The sequence below is a fragment of the Oreochromis aureus genome, linkage group 23 (genome assembly GCF_013358895.1).
Source record: "Oreochromis aureus strain Israel breed Guangdong linkage group 23, ZZ_aureus, whole genome shotgun sequence".
Taxonomy (NCBI): domain Eukaryota; kingdom Metazoa; phylum Chordata; class Actinopteri; order Cichliformes; family Cichlidae; genus Oreochromis; species Oreochromis aureus.
The window spans coordinates 44,046,335-44,064,423 of record NC_052963.1 but is presented as its reverse complement, the minus strand read 5'-3'; the positions used below and the strand labels follow the sequence as shown (position 1 = coordinate 44,064,423).

Sequence of the window (18,089 nt, the reverse complement as noted above, 5' to 3'; positions counted from 1 at the left end):
AGACTGTCATTCGTGGTGGTATATATATGAGAAATACTTCATTCTAGTTTCTATATTTCATTTGTATCATAAACGAAAGTATGAGCCACGACTGTACAAGGAGGCTTCAAACTGCTACAAGACAAAAACTCAGGAAATTTAACTCTCTGCGTGGTGAGTTTAAATTTCAATGATCTGACTCATGTGCCTTGAAGTTTAGTCAAAGTAGCTATGAATGTTCTTTTTTCTGATTTACCTGAAGGTCGAGAGGTGCAGCCTGGTGAGTTTTGGGATGTAGTGGTTGTGACTGCTGTGGACGGGAGTCAGACAAAATCGTATGAGCTGCAAATCAGCGAGAAAGTTGACAGAAAGGAGCTTCCTGTTGGAGTTCACTACAAAGTCTTCTCAGATCCTCCTGGACCGAAAATAGGTGAGCTAGTACTACCTTATCGTCGTCGTCGTCGTCGTCGTCATCATCATCATCATCATCATCATCATCATCATCATTATTATTATTATTATTATTATTATTATTATTATTATTGTTATTATCAGTAGTAGTAGTAGTATTATCAGTAGTAGTAGTTGTCGTAGTCGTAGTAGTTAACGAAATACATCACCTTTTTTACTGCATGGATAGAGCCTTGTAAATAGGATGTCACATATACACATCAGTGACAGTACAGATTAAACATTTTACAGTTTTACAACTGTTTACGTTCACTGCCGCCATCTTGGATTGTTAACTCGGGATTGCTGGCAGACTTTCCGAGTGGGAAATTCGAGTTGAGGGGGCGTCCCAGAGTCAAATTCTGACTGGGAACTCTACAGTTTGAGATACATTAATGAAACTTGGCACACACATCAAGATGTACAAAAAAAGTCTATGGTCCACCTTGACCCACCCAACAGGAAGACAGCTATTTTGAATTAAAGATTAAATTTTGGTGGTGATTTTACCATTTCCAAGATTTATACTTTTTCAAACTCCTCCTATGGAGTTTAATGGATAAATTTCATGTTTGCTCAGTCTAAACAACAGACATCGGCGAATCAAAATTCCAAAACTTTGGAGTTTTCTTCGAATGCTGTGTCTTTGGTGCCATGGTGAATTTCGATGGCCTACATTGACATTTTAATTTGCTATCATTCACAGATAGATTGTCCAATCTGGCCCAAACATCTCAAGTGTGATAAGGGTCCCTCCTGAACCCAACACTAGTCAAAGCACCACCTTGTGGGAATGGGAGTGGGAATTGTCGTCCAAGGCCATGACCCTGGCACTATGATAATTTTGCTTTGAAGCATGAAATTGCTGTAACTCCAACTTTTTAAGTGACATACCCCAGTGAAATGGTGATTCTCTGTGAAACAGGAAGCAGTTGATGGGTGGCTTGGAAAGCCTAAAAAGTCATGAAAGTGGGAACACACCTCTGATGTGATGAAGGCTTTATGGTTTTATGGCTCTGATCATTGAAAACTTTCATAGCCCCATCTACAAAAATCATTTAAGAATCAGCCCCAACACTACATTTCACCTACATGTCTGAAATTTGGCAACATCATTTGATGTTCCAAGATGTTCAGCAAAGTCTCTTGGAGTCAAACCCGAAACCAACAAGAAATCAGCCATTTTGAGTTTAAGGTGCAAACTTTTCAGCATTATTTTTCATGTTTAGGCCTTGTACTTTAAAGAATGCCTCCTAGCAATTTGATTGAATAAACATAATTTCTCGTTGAGGACAAATTGTGAAGCTTTTCAGAACACAACATGGTATATTTCAAATGTACATTGTCCAATCTAGAGTCTGGAGACACATATGTGCCAATATTGGGTCACACTTATGGGGCCTCCCAGTGGCACCTGGAAATCAGCAGTAGGTGATAATCATCATCCCATGTACCAGAAATTTTAATTGGTGGCTCAGTGCATGATGTTAGCATGACATATACCTAGTGGGTATTCATCATCAGTGGTCCCCAACCTTTTTTGCGCCACGGACCGGTTTATGTCCAACAATATTTTCACGGACCGGCCTTTAAGGTGTCGCTGATAAATGCAACAAAATAAAACCAGTACCGGTACCAAAAACAGAGATTTATTCATAACACACGGGAAACAGAGTTAACGATAAAAACGATAAAAAAAAAAAATAACACTAAAAACCCTGAAAACCATAAATTTCACACCCGAGCCTCAACTCTCGCGGCACGGTGCCAAACGACTCACGGACCGGTCCATGGCCCAGGGGTTGGGGACCGCTGTTCTACATCACGACCTAGTGGGCATAAGTGTTCAGGAGCTAAATGACACAACACCCAATTAGCATCCACATGACCATGTGGCACTGCTCAGTCACGGCAGACCAGAGCTTTAGCTCAGCTTGAACGCAGCTTGGCTCAAAGGCAGGATGCTTGGAAGTGCGCTAGGGTACAAGGGCCCTCTTATTACTGCGTGCAGCTTTAGTTATTATTATTATTGTTGTTATTATTACTCCTTGTCTTTTCAAGGGAATGGAGGCTCCACTCTGTACGCACTGCAGCAACTAAATGACATCTATGGAAAGTCTCTGGGCAAACTGAGAGTAATCCTGATTCATGCAGGTATTTGTTATTTTTCCATCTTAAATGTGAAAAATGATCTCCTCCTCCTTCTTCTTCTTTGGCTTCTTTTAGCTTCTCACTTTAAATTTTCAGTAGGGTTCTACTTGTTTACTCCAGTATGAGTTGCAGTAACTGTCAGCATATTTCACTTCTACACAAAATCTAAAACACAGAATGGCAATGTTCCCAAGCCACCTAATAAAATATCTGTTATGCATTTCCACCCATATTTATGATTATATGGGTCTTCAAATGAAAGTGTTTGGTCTGATTATTCCACTGTAAATTAGAGTAATGCTCACGTATTTTACAAAATGCAACTTACTTTATTTAATTGAGTCTCACCTTTAAATCGCCTCCTTCTTCCAGGGGGGTTCAGTCAGCGTTTGCCCAGTGCCAGCGCTCTGGGAAAGATCTTCATGGCCGTGCCTTTGGGTGACCCCATCTTTCAGATGCTGGAGCTCAAACTAGCCATGTATGTGGATTTCCCATCACAAATGAAGCCTGGTGTTTTAGTGACCTGTGCAGATGACATAGAGCTCTACAGTATAGCAGAGGAGGAGAGTGTTAAGTTTGATAAACCTGGCTTCACAGCTTTGGCCCACCCCTCCCCGCTCTCAGTAGGAACCACCCACGGCGTTTTTGTGTTGGATCCACGTGAAAAATCTTCATACTCAGAAATGGAGACTGCTTCCTGCCTGCACTTCCTGCACAAGCCAAGCGTTGATAAGATGCGAGGAAGTGGAGCTGTGTGTAAGCAGCAGAGTGGATCGTTTACTGATTCTGAATTTGTCTACACAGACAGTACCTATTATGTGGACTTTGATACTGCAAAGTCTCTTCTTAATGTGCTGACAGAGTTAGGGCCATTGAGCTGTGAGATAGATGCATACGGGGACTTTCTTCAAGCACTGGGCCCTAAGGCCACAATAGAATACACCAACAACACTGCTAATGTCACCAAAGAGGAGAGCAGTCTGGTGGAAATCCGCCAGAAGATCTTCCATCTTCTCAAAGGGACTCCCCTGAATGTCATTCTTCTCAACAGCTCCAAGTTTTATCACATTGGAACCACCTCAGAATACCTCTTTCACCTCACTGAGCACACAGCTCTGAGGGATGAGCTGGGTCTCCTGTCGTCCGCCTTCAGTGTGCCCATGAATGAAAACCCTGAGGGCTCCTCTGGCTGCTGCATTATGTACAGTGTCCTCAATCCGAGTTGCTCTGTGGGTGCTGGGTCAGTGGTGGAGTACTCCAGACTGGGAGCAGGAGTGTCTGTGGGTAAAGGCTCCATCATCAGCGGCTGCTGGGTCAGTCCAGGCCTGTCGGTACCTGGTGAAGCCTTCATGCACTCCCTTTGTGTGAGCCACCACGGCCAAACCAGCTTTGTTACTGTCTTCTTTGGGATTAATGACAATCTCAAGTACACTGTGGGCACTCCTGCATATATGGAAGAGCTAAAGCTTTTTGGGTTCACCCTGGAAAAGTGTCTGTCCATTTGGGGGATGGAGAAGGAAGTCCTGAGGTTCTCTGGTGATGCATCCAGCTTTAATTTGTGGAACGCTTGTTTGTTTCCAGTTTGCTCTGACCAGCAAAGCTCTTTCTTAACATCTCTCAACATGCTGCACGCCATCCAGAGTGGTTCAACAAGTCCACTACCCAAAGACGCAAAGCTAATGTCGATGCAGGAGTGTTTGCAATCTAAGAACCTGGAGGAGATGTTGGAGCTCAGGAAGGGACTGTATGATGACATCATAAAGGAGAGATTGAGCAGCTAAAATGACAATGTTTATGCATGTTTAGTTCATATGTAAAGTTTATTATGTCTGTATGAGTTTGGATGATGATTCAATGGTTAATTGTTTTGTTTTTGTTGTTTGTTTTTTTTAACCAATCTGCAATGCATGCTTTTTATAAACATGATGAGGGTTTCATCCAATTTAATTTGGTAACACTTTACTTTTTTTTTTCTTCCCCCTCTGGACAATACCAATATTGCTTGAACCTTTACCCCTTGACAGCCTACCAGGAACGATCCTTGAAGCTCTTTTCTGAACTGAAAAATTTCTGTCAGATTTCAGGCTTGCCTATAGAACAAAATAACTGTTTGCATCAGAAGTTCGTGAAGGTCATCTCTACCCATGCATCTACCCTTGGGAAAAACACAGAATGTCTTCTAATGGGCGTCAAACCACATCTTTATTGATATATACCCAGGTTCATTAAAGGTACAGGGAAGGTTGTCTTTATTAGGAAAAGGGTTAGAAGGACACGATCAGGAGAGTAAAACCAAAGGCAAACTTCAGCCATCTGTAAAACTTGAGAAAATGAGAAAAATGTGAAATAAAGGACAAAAACAAACCTGAAAGGGTGCTGTTGCTTTTCTCTCAGTTCAAAGGTGTCTGATTATTCTCTTCTGACCTCTGGCATCAAAGAGGCATTTTCACCCAGAGAACTGCAGCTGACTGGATAGTTTCTCATTTTCAGACCATTCTCTGTAAATCACAGAGATGGTTCTGTGGGTGAGAAATCTGCATACTTTGGATTTTTTTCTCTCTTTGTTTATTTGAGTTTTTTTCCACAGACTGCAGAGTCCAGCAGCATTGCTTCTGTTTACCTCAGTTTTTCCTCCATCAGTGAAGAGGAGCTACAGAAATATATAAAAATAAAACCCCCCAAAAATCATTTCAAACTTTTAAATCATGTTCAGATTCGTGAGGGGCCGGGAGCTGTGCCACTCAAAGGGACAGTGGGACGCTGTAGGACACCGATCACCTGCTTTGTTTTATACTGTACATATATACACACAGAGGGGAGCGAGATCAGTTGTCATAGTTGTTAGGCATTCCACTCAGTAGTGTTTATTTTTAGCTCATGGCTATGATCCCCTTTGATCTGGACCTGTGCAATTGTGGTCGAGGGAGAGATTGTGTTCCCGTCTTACTCTAGTTCACCAAACTCTACAGCACAGATAAAACGAGAAGGACCCCCTCAATGGGAAATTACAAATCAAGACCATCTCAGACATGTACAGGTAATGACTTTTTGTTTTCCACATGTATACACATGACTGATAATGAGGTTTGCATTTGAAGGAGGGACGCCCAAGAGGATAGGTTAAACTTAACAGACACTGAAGCTGCAAAAGGTTATGTACTCGTGTATACTGGGTAGATTGTTGAATATATGCCCAGATAATTAGAAATGTAAGATAAAATATTACATTGTTATTAATGTTCCACCTTGATGATGGTGTTATAAAGATGAATGGAAGAAGAAAGTTGGCGAGTCATACTCTGTGATCATTGAGAAGTTGGAAGACGACTTCCAGCTGAAAGACAGCGAGCTGGTGGATCTTAAGCTCGCTTTCAGGTGACAAACGCTTTATATTTCTGTGAGCAATCCAATCTGTATGAGTCACTATACGAACTACATTTAAGCTGACGTGCACTGTTCCTCTGTTGGAATTCCACCTAGTTTGAATAATTCTCTGTCAGTGGTTTTATATCGTTGACAAGCAGGTGATGTTGATTTTTCTGTGGCTCAGCTCCGATGAAGCTTTTCAGAAGGTGAATGTGAGCTACCGAACAGAGAAGGGGCTGTCGCTGCTGCATCTCTGCTGCGTGTGTGGAGGTATGCATGACTACTAGAGTCTATTAATAACTCCTCAACAAAATGTGACAGTGGAGGGAAGGATTACTGCAGCCTGACGGACATTATTGTCTGTGGTGTAAGCAGCACAGAGCTAAACAGAATTGAAATGAATGTACAGTGCTGTGAAAAAGTATTTGCCCCCTTCCTGATTTCTTTTTTTATTTGCATACTTGTCACACAAGTTTCAGATTCAATTAATTCAGTTTTATTCATATTGCACCAAAGAGTCGCCTCAAATCCCTTTGTACTGTAAGGTAAAGACCCTGCACTAAGAGAGAGAAAATTCAACAATCAGAAGACCCACTATGAGCTAGCATGTGGCTACAGTGAGATGGGGAATCTCCTATTTAACATGGAGAACCCTCCAACAGAACCAGGCTCAGGGAGGGGTCGATATCATCAAACAAAAATAAATATTAGACAAAGATTACCTGAATACATAAAAAGCACAATTTTTAAATGAAGATTCCATTTATAAAGTGGAAGAAGAAGCCACCAAAATCTACCTTGCTGTACGTGAAAAAGTAACTGCCCTAAATCTATTAACTGTTTTTTACAGAACTGCAGTCAAGTGTTCGTTATAACTGCCACTGAGTCTTTCACAACAATGTGGAGGAATTTTAGTCCACTCTTTTTTCCAGAATTGTTTTAATTGAGTCACTGGAGGGTTTAAGCGTGAACAGCGTGTTTGAGGTTATGCCAAAGCATCTCAATCTGTCCAGCCTTTGACTAGACTGCTTCTAAACCTTTCAGAGGTGGGTTTGCTGGTGTGTTTCAGATCATTAATCTACTGCATAACCCAGGTGCACTTGAGCTTCAGGGCTGGATATTCTCCTTTGGGATTTTATGGTAGAGCAGCATTCATGGTTCCATCAATTACAGCAAGTCGTCCATGTCCTGAAGCAGGAAAGCAACCCCAGACCATAACACTACCACCACCATGCTTGACTGTTGGTATGATGTTCTCTTTATGAAATGCTGTGTTAGTTTTACAGCACATGTAAGGAGACTCAAACCTTCCAAAAAGTCTTGCTTTTTCTAGTCAGTCCACAAAATATTGGGATATGAGATGAGCTTCTGTGTTCATTTGGTCAGCAGTTGTTTTCTCCTTGGAACTTTCCCATGGATGGCATTTTTGCCCATTCTCTTATTGCTGAATATTCTTCATTTGTGGATAATGGCTCTCGCTGTGGTTTGCTGGAGTCCCAAAGCCTTAGAAATGACTTTGTAACCCTTTCTTTAGATCATAGCATACTGTGCTGCTCTTTCAGAGGTTTTTCAAACAGGTTCTATTTAAGTGATTCCCTGATTCAACAGGTCTGGCAGTAATCCAGTCTGGGTGTGGCGAGTGAAATTGTATTTGAATTTGTATTCACTTGAGTTAACTGTGTCTAATATTAAATTAAGTTTAATGATCTGAAACATATATGCAGAGAACTAAGAAATGAAGATGGGGGCAAATACTTTATCATATCACTGTACATAAAGGTTAAATATAAACGATAAATACAGAAATACAACTAAAGGCTAGAACTGTGGTTTCTCTAGTTTTTCATTCCAGTCCACCCTGTTATTTCATTTGCAGTAAATATAATGTTTTGTTGAGTTGAGATATTTCACTGGTGCATAATGTGACGTATTTGTGTCCAGGGAACAAGGCCCATATGCGCACCCTGATACTCAAAGGCCTGCGTCCTTCAAGACTGACCAGGAATGGATTCACTGCTCTCCACCTGGCTGCTTACAAGGTGCAGAGAAGTAAAGGGCAGTAACGTAAATTTCAAGGTTGAACCCGTGTCTGTGTTTTGCTTTTGTTATACTGTATGTTATCTGGTTGATAGCTTTCTAACTTTTTACCACATGGTGGAGTGCAAGTACACACAAAGGTACTATGGACATAGCTTCATGTTTTTATTTCTTAATTGTGACAATACTGCAGATTAAAAATGACTTATGCTTATATTTACCCCTGCAGGATCTGTGACTATGCAGTATTAATGTTTTATTTGCATGCTGCAGGATAATGCTGAGCTGGTGACTGCGCTTCTCCACGGTGGGTCAGATGTGCAGCAGTTGGGATATGGTGCTCTCACAGCCCTTCATGTTGCCACACTGGCTGGGCATCATGAGGTGAGAGAAAATTATCAGCCGTTATGGACCGTGTTGATTTCGTACCTTGAACTGTGTCTATTTCCACCTCCAGGCTGCAGACATACTTCTACAGCATGGAGCCTATGTTAACGTTCAGGATGCTGTCTTTTTTACCCCACTGCACATTGCTTCCTACAATGGCCACGAGCAGGTAAACTCCTCATGTTAAACTTTATGTGGGGACGGCATCTTTGTAGACACCTGTATTTGTACTCTGGGTTTCTTCTGGTCCTCTCCTGTTTTGTAGGTGACGAAGCTGCTGCTGAAGTTTGGGGCAGATGTGAATGCAAGTGGTGAGGTGGGTGATCGCCCGCTGCATCTGGCTGCTGCCAAGGGCTTTCTTGGTATTGTCAAACTGCTGATGAGTGAGGGAAGCAAAACTAACGGTAAGACCCGAGACCTTGAGAGGGCTCTGATCAAAATTTACATGGGTTGATGTTCTGTAAAAGAAACTTGATGGTTGATATATTGATACAAAAGCATTTAAGCTTTTCCCCTTCTTCAGAAGCCACAGAGAAGCTACTTGAATTCTAAATTTGAATTTCCTCTAACATTTGTATTCTCCCCACCAGTAAATGCCCAAGACAATGAAGATCATGTCCCCCTCCACTTCTGTGCTCGTTTTGGTCACCATGAAGTTGTCCGCTTTCTTCTGCAGGGCAGCTTTGATGTACAGCCTCACTCTGTGAACATCTACGGGGATACGCCGTTACACTTGTAAATCATCTGCAGTGTTAGAGGTCTTCTCTGAGTTTTTGGTACATGACATGAATTGCAATGAATGCTATGTTTCATCAGGGCCTGCTACAATGGCAAATTCACAGCCGTGAAGGAGTTAATACAGTACTCTGGTACAGACAGCCTTTCAAAGGAGAATATATTCAGTGAAACAGCACTTCACAGGTATTTTTAGCTTTATTTATAGTGTGCAAAAACACATTTCACAGTTAACGTATTGCTCTGAGGTGATGTTAAATTCATATCTCATGTCACAGTGCATGCACCTACGGGAAAGATCTAGAGATGGTCAAATTCTTGTTGAGCCAGAATGCCATGAGCATCAACTATCAGGGCAGAGATGGACACACAGGTGACACCTCGTTTACCAATTGATTTATTAATTTCTTACAGTGCACTTAGAGTTTCATTATTATCTGTGTGTCCTGTGGTGTTGTTTAGCTCTGCACAGTGCCTGTTTCCATGGCCATATCCGCCTGGTGCAATTCTTGTTGGACAGTGGTGCAGACATGAACCTCGTTGCCTGCGACCCCAGCAGGTCCAGTGGAGAGAAAGACGAACAAACATGCCTCATGTGGGCTTATGAAAAAGGTCTGCTTAGACTATTATGAGCTCGGCAAGCTTGGAAAGCTGAAATAAATGTTACTGCTCACTTACTGTTTTTTCCAGGTCACGATGCCATAGTCACCTTATTAAAACACTACAAACGTCCAGATGACTCTCCTTGCAATGAGTACTCTCAGCCAGGAGGGGGTTAGTCACCACTTGAAATATATTATCTGGATTAAAATCCCCACATAATCTCCTGTTAATGTGTCTGAATATGCATCTCTTCCAGATGGCTCCTACGTCTCTGTTCCGTCTCCTCTAGGAAAGATCAAAAGCATGACTAAAGGTACTGAGGTGGAGTGAAGCACAGCTGATTTCCAACATCGCTGACAGCTCACGAGGCAGTGCACGCCATGTCTGTTGCCAAACGAAGGGGTTTAGCTGCTGATAATAACACTTGGTGTCTTTTGCTGTGAAACTGGGGGTGGTGTAAACTACAGATGCATCTCCAGCATAATAAATTGATATGAATTTGATAAAACACAGCTTGAAACTGTGTAAATATCAAAGTTTGAAAGTGGAAAGCTAAATTTCAGGGAATGATATAAAAATGTAAAGGTGTCAAATGTTTTGCTCAAGCCAAAATTAACTGATTTAAATGTATTTTAATTGCTATACAGTATGTGCCATCTATCCTGTGACCATTATAAGAATGTTATTTGATTTAAACCTTTGCCATGCTTTAAAATACCACACCAAAATAAAAAACCTGTTAAGTGTGTCTATTGCAGGTTCAACAGGAAAATTTGCAGGCATTTAACATAAGCAACATTGTGACTGTACATGCCTTGTAGGGTTAATGATTATTTGAATTTTCTTTTCAGAGAAAGCAGAAGTTCTTGTGCTCAGGGCCAGTCTTCCATCTCACTTCCACCTACAGCTGTCTGAGCTGGAGTTTAATGAAATTATTGGATCGGGTGAGTCCATTTCCTGTTGTTTTCCCCCCTCCATCTAGTGTGCTTACAGATCTGATATTATTATGTGTGTCCCACACAGGCTCCTTCGGAAGAGTCTACAAAGGCAAATGTAGAAATAAAATTGTGGCCATAAAGCGGTATTTACTCACACAGCTGACGATATGCTTTTGCATTCATCTCTTAGAAGGTGCAAAGAACTAATTGGCCCTTGAATCTTTAATGTCTTCTGTAGTTATCGAGCGAACACGTACTGTTCGAAGTCAGATGTAGATATGTTCTGCAGAGAGGTTTCCATCCTCTGTTGCCTCAATCATCCCTGTATCATCCAGTTTGTGGGAGCATGTCTGGACGACCCCAGTCAGTTTGCCATCGTTACCCAGTATGTGTCTGGAGGCTCATTGTTCTCCCTGCTGCATGAGCAGAAGAGGTGAGGAAGTTTTTGTGAGTTATTTTGGGAATTATCATGTCTTAGCAATTTATCTGAAACCTTAACCATAAACTACTACTTAACTCTAACTTGGATAGCATCTACCATAATTTAAGAATCTCAATATGGGGTTTTACTTTTTGTCTCCCAACATTCTGACTGAGTAAATAGATTTGTGCCAAAACAACATAAATATATAAAGTATGCACATACAAACCCAAACAGTTCAGTTAGAGCTCTCCCCTTCTTCATGCACCATTACGGAGTCATCTTTGCCATTACATACAAACTCAGCATTATAGATGTTACATACGTTCTACTATCTACTTCTAGTAATCTACTTCCAAATTAAAAAAAGGAATCCTAAATAACTTAGTAGAACTCTGGTGCAGTGAAGTATGTAATAATCAGGGTATACGTCCTTATAAGCAGGTTATAAAAAGAGGTCAGACTACTTTAGGTAGTTACTCAGTGCCTTTGAGGGGTGTGTACGGCGCAGTTGACTTTTTCGGGTCTCATTATCATCCTTGGAAGTGTCCCCTCACCAATCTCTTCCCCTCAGCCTGAATCATCATTGATCCAGATGAAGTGTTCTGCTAACTGTGTGGCCAGGTGATGTCTTTATAGACTGTCCTATTGATCTGTGTAAAGAGCTGTGTGTGATTGGCAGGGGTCATTGATCTAGTACTAAGTGGTTGCTGCTTTAATGATGTGTCAATGGACAGGCTTATCGACCTGCAGTCCAAGCTCATCATTGCCATTGATGTGGCCAAGGGCATGGAGTACCTGCACAACCTCACACAGCCTATTATCCACAGGGACCTCAACAGGTAGGTGCCACCGTGAAAACGTATATGCTGGAATGGAATTGGAGAATAACTGTTGTCACTGCAAATAATACATGTCTTCCTTCCAGTCACAATATTCTGCTATATGAGGATGGACACGCAGTGGTGGCTGATTTCGGAGGTGAGGCCATAGATACTCTCGTGTTTTTTTTATTCTTTTCTATTTGTCCAACTAAAATGTTACAAATGTTATTAGCAACAAATAAAATAACTGTAGCTGTAAGAACTTTTCCAATCATAAGCTAATTTGAAAGGTCTACCTTCCGGACTTGGTTTTCAGTCGCAAAAAAACATGAGGAGAGCTGGACGGGGTTGTAAAATAGCATTGACCCATCAGCAGGACCGGTAGCTACTCCTTTGTGCAAGAAGAAACAGGAAGAGCACTGCCAGAGCTCTGCAAACATGACCTCCACTAGGCTGCTCTTGCATATTTCTGAAGTGAACAGGCGCCATTGGTGGACCTGCGAGTTGGTTTATTTTCTGGAAAATACCAGTCGAGCTACACGGTGATGGGGTTCAGCACAGATCCCACTAAAGGAAGTTGCTTCATGCTAATAGAGTCGATGTCCAACACTTTGATTAGAAACATGCATATGAGCAACCTGGTTGAGGCTATTTTGTAGAGCTCTGGGAGTGCTCCTCCTGCTTATCTTTACACAAAGCAGATGCTGGTCCTCCTGCTGGGTTAATGGGCTCCTGGCGTTGCTTCCATACTCTTGAAACCGTGTTGGAAGACTCAGCAAACCTTCTTAAAAAAATAGACGGTTTAGATAAAAGTTGTCTTGCGAGACTGCATTAGGGATTTTTTAAAAACTCATCTAAAAATCTAGCAGACGCTTGATGGCTAATTTCTCGCTTTTATTTGCAGCAGTAGTTAAAATTAGTAAGTTTAGCCTTGAAAAAAAATGAAGGGCTAGCACTCATTTAAATCAAAATCAAAATTAAAAAAATAAAGTCCTACAAACAATAAAAGATTTGGTTCCAGGCTGTTCCAGTGCTGACACTTTATGCAGTTCTTCCAATCAGATCAGATAGCCATCCACTGAACCGAGGTTTGATGGCCCAGAGCTCCAGTCAAGCATATACATTTTTAACCAGTTCATCAGAAAGGTTGTTCAGCACACTTAGCCTGACTTGGTCTGTCATGACGAGTAGCTTCAATAGTTATCTAATTCTTGTCAGTGTTTCATTTATGTTAGTGAGTACGTTTGCTAAACTAGGAACACTTGTGCACTTGTGCTGCTGTTACTTTTCATTTTTCAGCCTGTAAATTGTGTGATGTTATAATTGTCGTTGCCTCTCTCTGCAGAATCCAGATTTCTACAGTCTGTTGAAGAGGACAACATGACCAAGCAGCCGGGGGTCAGTGCTGTTTGCTCTTTCACATTTACTTGATGACAGGTGCAAATTCTCATGGAATGAGTTTTCTCCCCTCTTTAGCCAAATAACTCTGACACCATCTGCAGCAGCCGTGAAAGACTGTGTGACTTTCAAAATTTAAAAATAAAAAGTATATGCTGTTGTTTTATTGGACTCAGAGTGAGTGCTTTCTCTGGCACCTGCCATCAATTATCTGCCAGCTAAAAAAGAAAAGTGCCTTCATGCAGAATTTGTATGAATGTGCTGACTCAATACTACACAGTGCTTGGCCTGCAGTTTGGTGTTAAGTGTGTTTCATCTCCAGGGAGCTGCCTGTTATGATGATCTACTTGCCCTTGCTGGGACGCAGCGTTTATGTTTTTAATTGGGCTTCATTTTGTTTGCATACGTGTGTGCTGCCATTAAAGTAGACCAAATTTTAAGAATACATGTCCGTCCTCACCTCTTGAGCTTTCAACTACCTTTATCTCCACATGTGTTTTGGCAGAACCTGCGCTGGATGGCTCCCGAGGTGTTCACCCAGTGTACTCGCTACTCAGTGAAGGCAGACATGTTCAGCTACGCCCTCTGTCTGTGGGAGCTGCTGACAGGAGAAATTCCCTTTGCTCACCTGAAGCCTGGTCATTTTTCATCAAATGAGTTCCAACAGAAATTAAATCAGTGACATCTTGCATTGCAAAATTAGTGCCTGATTCATACATTAGCCAAAAGACTGTCCACATGGTATTTTAGAGTTTTCAGACTTTTCAAGAAAATATTCAGTAAATGCAAAGGCATGAGCTAGCTCATCACCTCAGTGCAGAAATGTCAGATAATTAGCAGTAAACAAAGCATGCATACATTCTACTTGCACTAGAAACAAATACTAAACACCACAAGAAAAGTAAAATAGATCACAAAAGCAGTTCAGATGACACTTTTTACAGCTGAATTTAAAATATTTGTTTTGTCCTTAGCTGCTGCAGCAGCAGACATGGCCTATCATCACATCCGGCCTCCTGTTGGTTACTCCATTCCCAAACCCATCTCTGCACTTCTGATGAGGGGCTGGAACTCCTGCCCAGAGGTAAACGGCCTGATTGTGCTGAAAAGTAATTACTCGAATAACAACTTGTTCTTAAATTACAGCTCGTCAGGATATACTCAACTATTAAGAGCTTTATTGTATTACAATATAAAATACTATGATGTCATCCATATTATATCAGCCATTACTATATAAACATAATAAGGCTCTGAGAGTCGCAGGATGCTGAGTCAGCTGCTCCTTCAGTGCACAAGCAGCAGTAATGAATGAGAGAAGCTGATCCCCAGATGACAGATTATTGCATCGCTGTTCACATTTAGGAGTACTCAGGACATTGATGATCTTCCCTCTGTGCTGTGGTGTTTATAACTAGCTGGGATTCTTCTTCTTTTTCCCCCTCTCTGCTTCATTAATGTTATCACACGTCTGATCATGCGGGCACATTTTCCTCTCAGCGGTACATCGACTTCCTGTTTGCTAACTAGTGGGACCTTTGTGATCCGCTTGTCCCACTACAACGTCATGAAAGCATTTTATTTAACAAGAGCAGGCTGCCACAGGATCTTACGTGCAGGCTTCTCTCCTGGTGCCTCACCTGTGCAGCACTGGTTCTCACGTGGTTTTCAAACTGGGACATGCTGTACTGTATAGATTTCCAGATGAACGGCCGTGACATCTGTGTAATTTAAACTTGTTGAAAGTGCAAACTGTTGCTTTTGAAAGCGGCATAAAATCACCACATACATATGTAAAAAAAAAAATTTAAATTTCCTAAAGGCAATAATAAATTGATTGCTGTAAAACCTTTTGAACACAAAATGTAAGGAAAAGGTTTTTAAAAACGTGTATTCCATTTTTATATATCTTTAAGTGTTTCCTAAATGTTACCCTACATTTTTTTTTGGTCTTGGTTTCAGTCATTGACATGCAGACAGACCGCTCTCTCTGGATGTGATGTATAATTGAACAGCTTTGCAGGGTGGCAGTGTTTGTTCTTTTACAGTGAGGCGAGAGATCTGAGGGCTGCTTTTAAAAGCACAGGTCACCTTTGCCTCGTGTGTGGGTGGACTAAAATAAGCAGAATATACACGCCAGTTTTGGAGAGAATACACTTTTGGGATATGCCTGATGCATTTCTGAGTGTTTATAAAAATGCTAAAATAAATATAGTTTCCTTTCTTTTTTCTTTTGAAATTTTAGGACAGGCCTGAATTCTCTGAAGTGGTTTCCAGCCTGGAGGAATGCCTCTGCAATGTTGAGGTACATAATCTGCCACATATAATTAAATGCCGTCTGTTGTGCATGACATGCATGTTGTAATAATTACATTTTCTCTATTATGTATCACAGCTGATGTCTCCAGCTTCCAGCAACAGTAGCGGCTCCCTCTCTCCCTCCTCCTCGTCTGACTGTCTGCTCGGGCGAGGAGGACCCGGCCGGAGCCACGTGGCTGCCCTGCGCTCTCGTTTTGAACTCGAGTATGCTCTCAACACTCGTGCCTATGCTTTCTGGACCCAGAGGTAAGACAAGTCCTTAAACAGGTGGGAATAATTTACTGCACAGTAACCACACTCGCACTCATTTGGTCCTCTACTGCTGGCCAAAGCCCACTGTGGTTAATATCTTAATTCTTTAACATTTCTTTCTAGCTAAGATGGACGGTTTTTCTTTAGTTTGCCAGCCTTCTAAGTTTCTGATTGCTCCTTTGAGAGCACGTCCCTGCCAAGGCCATAAAGAAAGTGGTCTGGAGCCAAACCAATATTTAGAAAAGGCCAGTTTTGAGATGAAAATATACAACAATGTATATGTGAGTGTCTCAAAGTCTCAAACATGCCTGGGCTTGTTCGACAAGAACATGTGATGTATAAGCAAAACCTGTAAACACTTTCAACTGATAACAAGCAGGCAAATTGAGCAACTCCATTCAGTGGGGACTAGAGTTGCTCGGATACCAAACAGGAAACAAAGGAAAGCAAATGTAATAAAACATTCCTGTCATTCTGACTGTGAAGGAAGGCCGCTGTTAGACACTTGTCTTTGAACTTGTGCACCGTTTGTATGTGTGCACGAGAAGAGTGAGAGCCTGGTAACAGTCAATATGACCCCAATAACAAGAAGTGTGCTTGATATGGTGGAGTACTGAAATTAGACAAAGCCCTCTTTGTGATTATCGTCCTACAAAAAAACCCCGCTGCAACTTTCAGCCACATTTAGTTTCATGTTTCACAGATCATAAATATATTGTACAAAACTTCAGAAATCGGAACAATGAAGTCAAATTCCCCAACCTAAATAACCTTTTCCTATTATTATGTCTCCTTATTATGATCTGGGGTTGCACATTTATACCTGTCATAAATTTTGTATACAGTACTCCTGTAGAGAAAGCGAAAGCAGGCAGCTGTCGAGTCTGACATTACATATTGAGTTTCTTTGCTTGGAGCTGGCTTCATCTCATCTGTCTTTCTCCCTGTAAATGCAGCAGTATATATTCCAAAGTATTGTTTTCCAGTAGATTAATGAACAAATGCTGAGGATGTTCATTTTAATTTTCAGTGAGCGGCGCAGAGCATCTGGAGGGCTTTCACTGGAGGAACTAAGAAGGAGCATGCAGTTCTCTCCCATCGATCGAAATGGTTTGTGTGCATAAGACAGAGTCAGTAACACTGTATGATTACAGAAATTACTCCTTAAGTAGATCTCTTGCATTTCAAAACTTTTGTATTATTGCTTGTCATCATTCTGAACTTGAATGTGGCCCAATTTTTAACCCGTTTTTTAAAGCGGCTGGTTTGGTATACAGTCACTGGCCACTGCATTAGGTACACCTGTTGATGCAATGCAAACCTCTAATCAACCAAGCAAATACATTTAGGCATGTAGACATGTTAAAGTTCAAACTGATCATTAGAATGATGAAGAAAGGTGACTGAAGTGATTTTGACTGTGGCATGGTTTGTTGGTACCAGACTGCCTAATTATTTTCAAAGCTGCCGATTTACTGGGATTTTCCCACACAACCATCTCAAGGGTTTATAGAGAATGACCTGAAAAAAAGAAAAGACCCAGTGAGTGGCAGTTTTAGGGGTAAAATGCTGTGTTGGTGCCAGGGGTCAGAGGAGAATGGCGTGACTGATAGGAAGGCAACAGGAACGCAGATAATCACTTATTGCAGCAAAGAGCCTATAACAATAGAGAGAGTCACATCATTGGTATACAAGTATGAAACTGTTTCCTTGATTCAGCTTGTTGAATCTATGGCCTGAAGAATTAAGACAGTTTTGATGGCAAAAAAGAAGAATTCTAGCAAGGTGTATCTAATGAAGTGGCCCATCAGCCCTCGATCTGTTATTTGTCCTTCTTAACCACCACATAAAAAAAAATCCTTGTTGTTCTCATCCTCAGGGTATGTGTCTGATCCCATGAGCACCATGAGATTCTGTTCTTCCCTCAGCAGCAGCGGCAGCTTTGAGGAAAGTAACTGAACCCTCCCCGAGCTCCAAACTCTGTTATTATCATCTTATTAATACAGATAGTTGTGTATTTTGTGACATTTTTTATGTGATAAATAAATCTTTAGAAACTGCATATGATGATAATTGAGGTTACCCGTTATTGGGTTATAACATACAGTCTATGCATGATCTGTTTGTGAACTGTAACTTAGTTACACTGTTTTTTAAAAACTTTGTAAAACAAAGTTTTCTCTTTATTCTTGTTCTTGACGATAAATCTAAATGTAAAGAAATTTTTTT

The 18,089-nt window shown here is 41.2% G+C and overlaps 2 protein-coding genes across 2 annotated transcripts; both read left to right on the top strand.

The window, feature by feature from the left end:
- Positions 1-17: 17 nt before the first annotated feature.
- On the top strand, positions 18-4,942 carry fpgt (fucose-1-phosphate guanylyltransferase). The gene is made up of 4 exons (XM_031756517.2): positions 18-153; positions 242-409; positions 2,491-2,583; positions 2,953-4,942. The coding sequence occupies exons 1-4, from the start codon at positions 81-83 to the stop codon at positions 4,359-4,361; spliced, it is 1,743 nt and encodes a 580-aa protein (XP_031612377.1). The 5' UTR covers positions 18-80; the 3' UTR covers positions 4,362-4,942.
- Positions 4,943-5,542: 600 nt separating this feature from the next.
- On the top strand, positions 5,543-18,066 carry tnni3k (TNNI3 interacting kinase). Its single transcript, XM_031756514.2, has 25 exons — positions 5,543-5,617; positions 5,847-5,955; positions 6,131-6,216; positions 7,888-7,985; positions 8,257-8,367; positions 8,441-8,539; positions 8,636-8,774; positions 8,961-9,105; positions 9,187-9,291; positions 9,384-9,478; positions 9,568-9,717; positions 9,796-9,879; positions 9,965-10,021; positions 10,560-10,652; positions 10,732-10,789; positions 10,885-11,079; positions 11,805-11,909; positions 11,996-12,048; positions 13,237-13,289; positions 13,795-13,927; positions 14,264-14,373; positions 15,535-15,594; positions 15,685-15,854; positions 16,891-16,970; positions 17,740-18,066. Exons 1-25 carry the CDS (start codon positions 5,578-5,580, stop codon positions 17,817-17,819), a joined length of 2,508 nt encoding a protein of 835 aa, XP_031612374.1. The 5' UTR covers positions 5,543-5,577; the 3' UTR covers positions 17,820-18,066.
- The last annotated feature ends 23 nt before the right edge of the window (positions 18,067-18,089 follow it).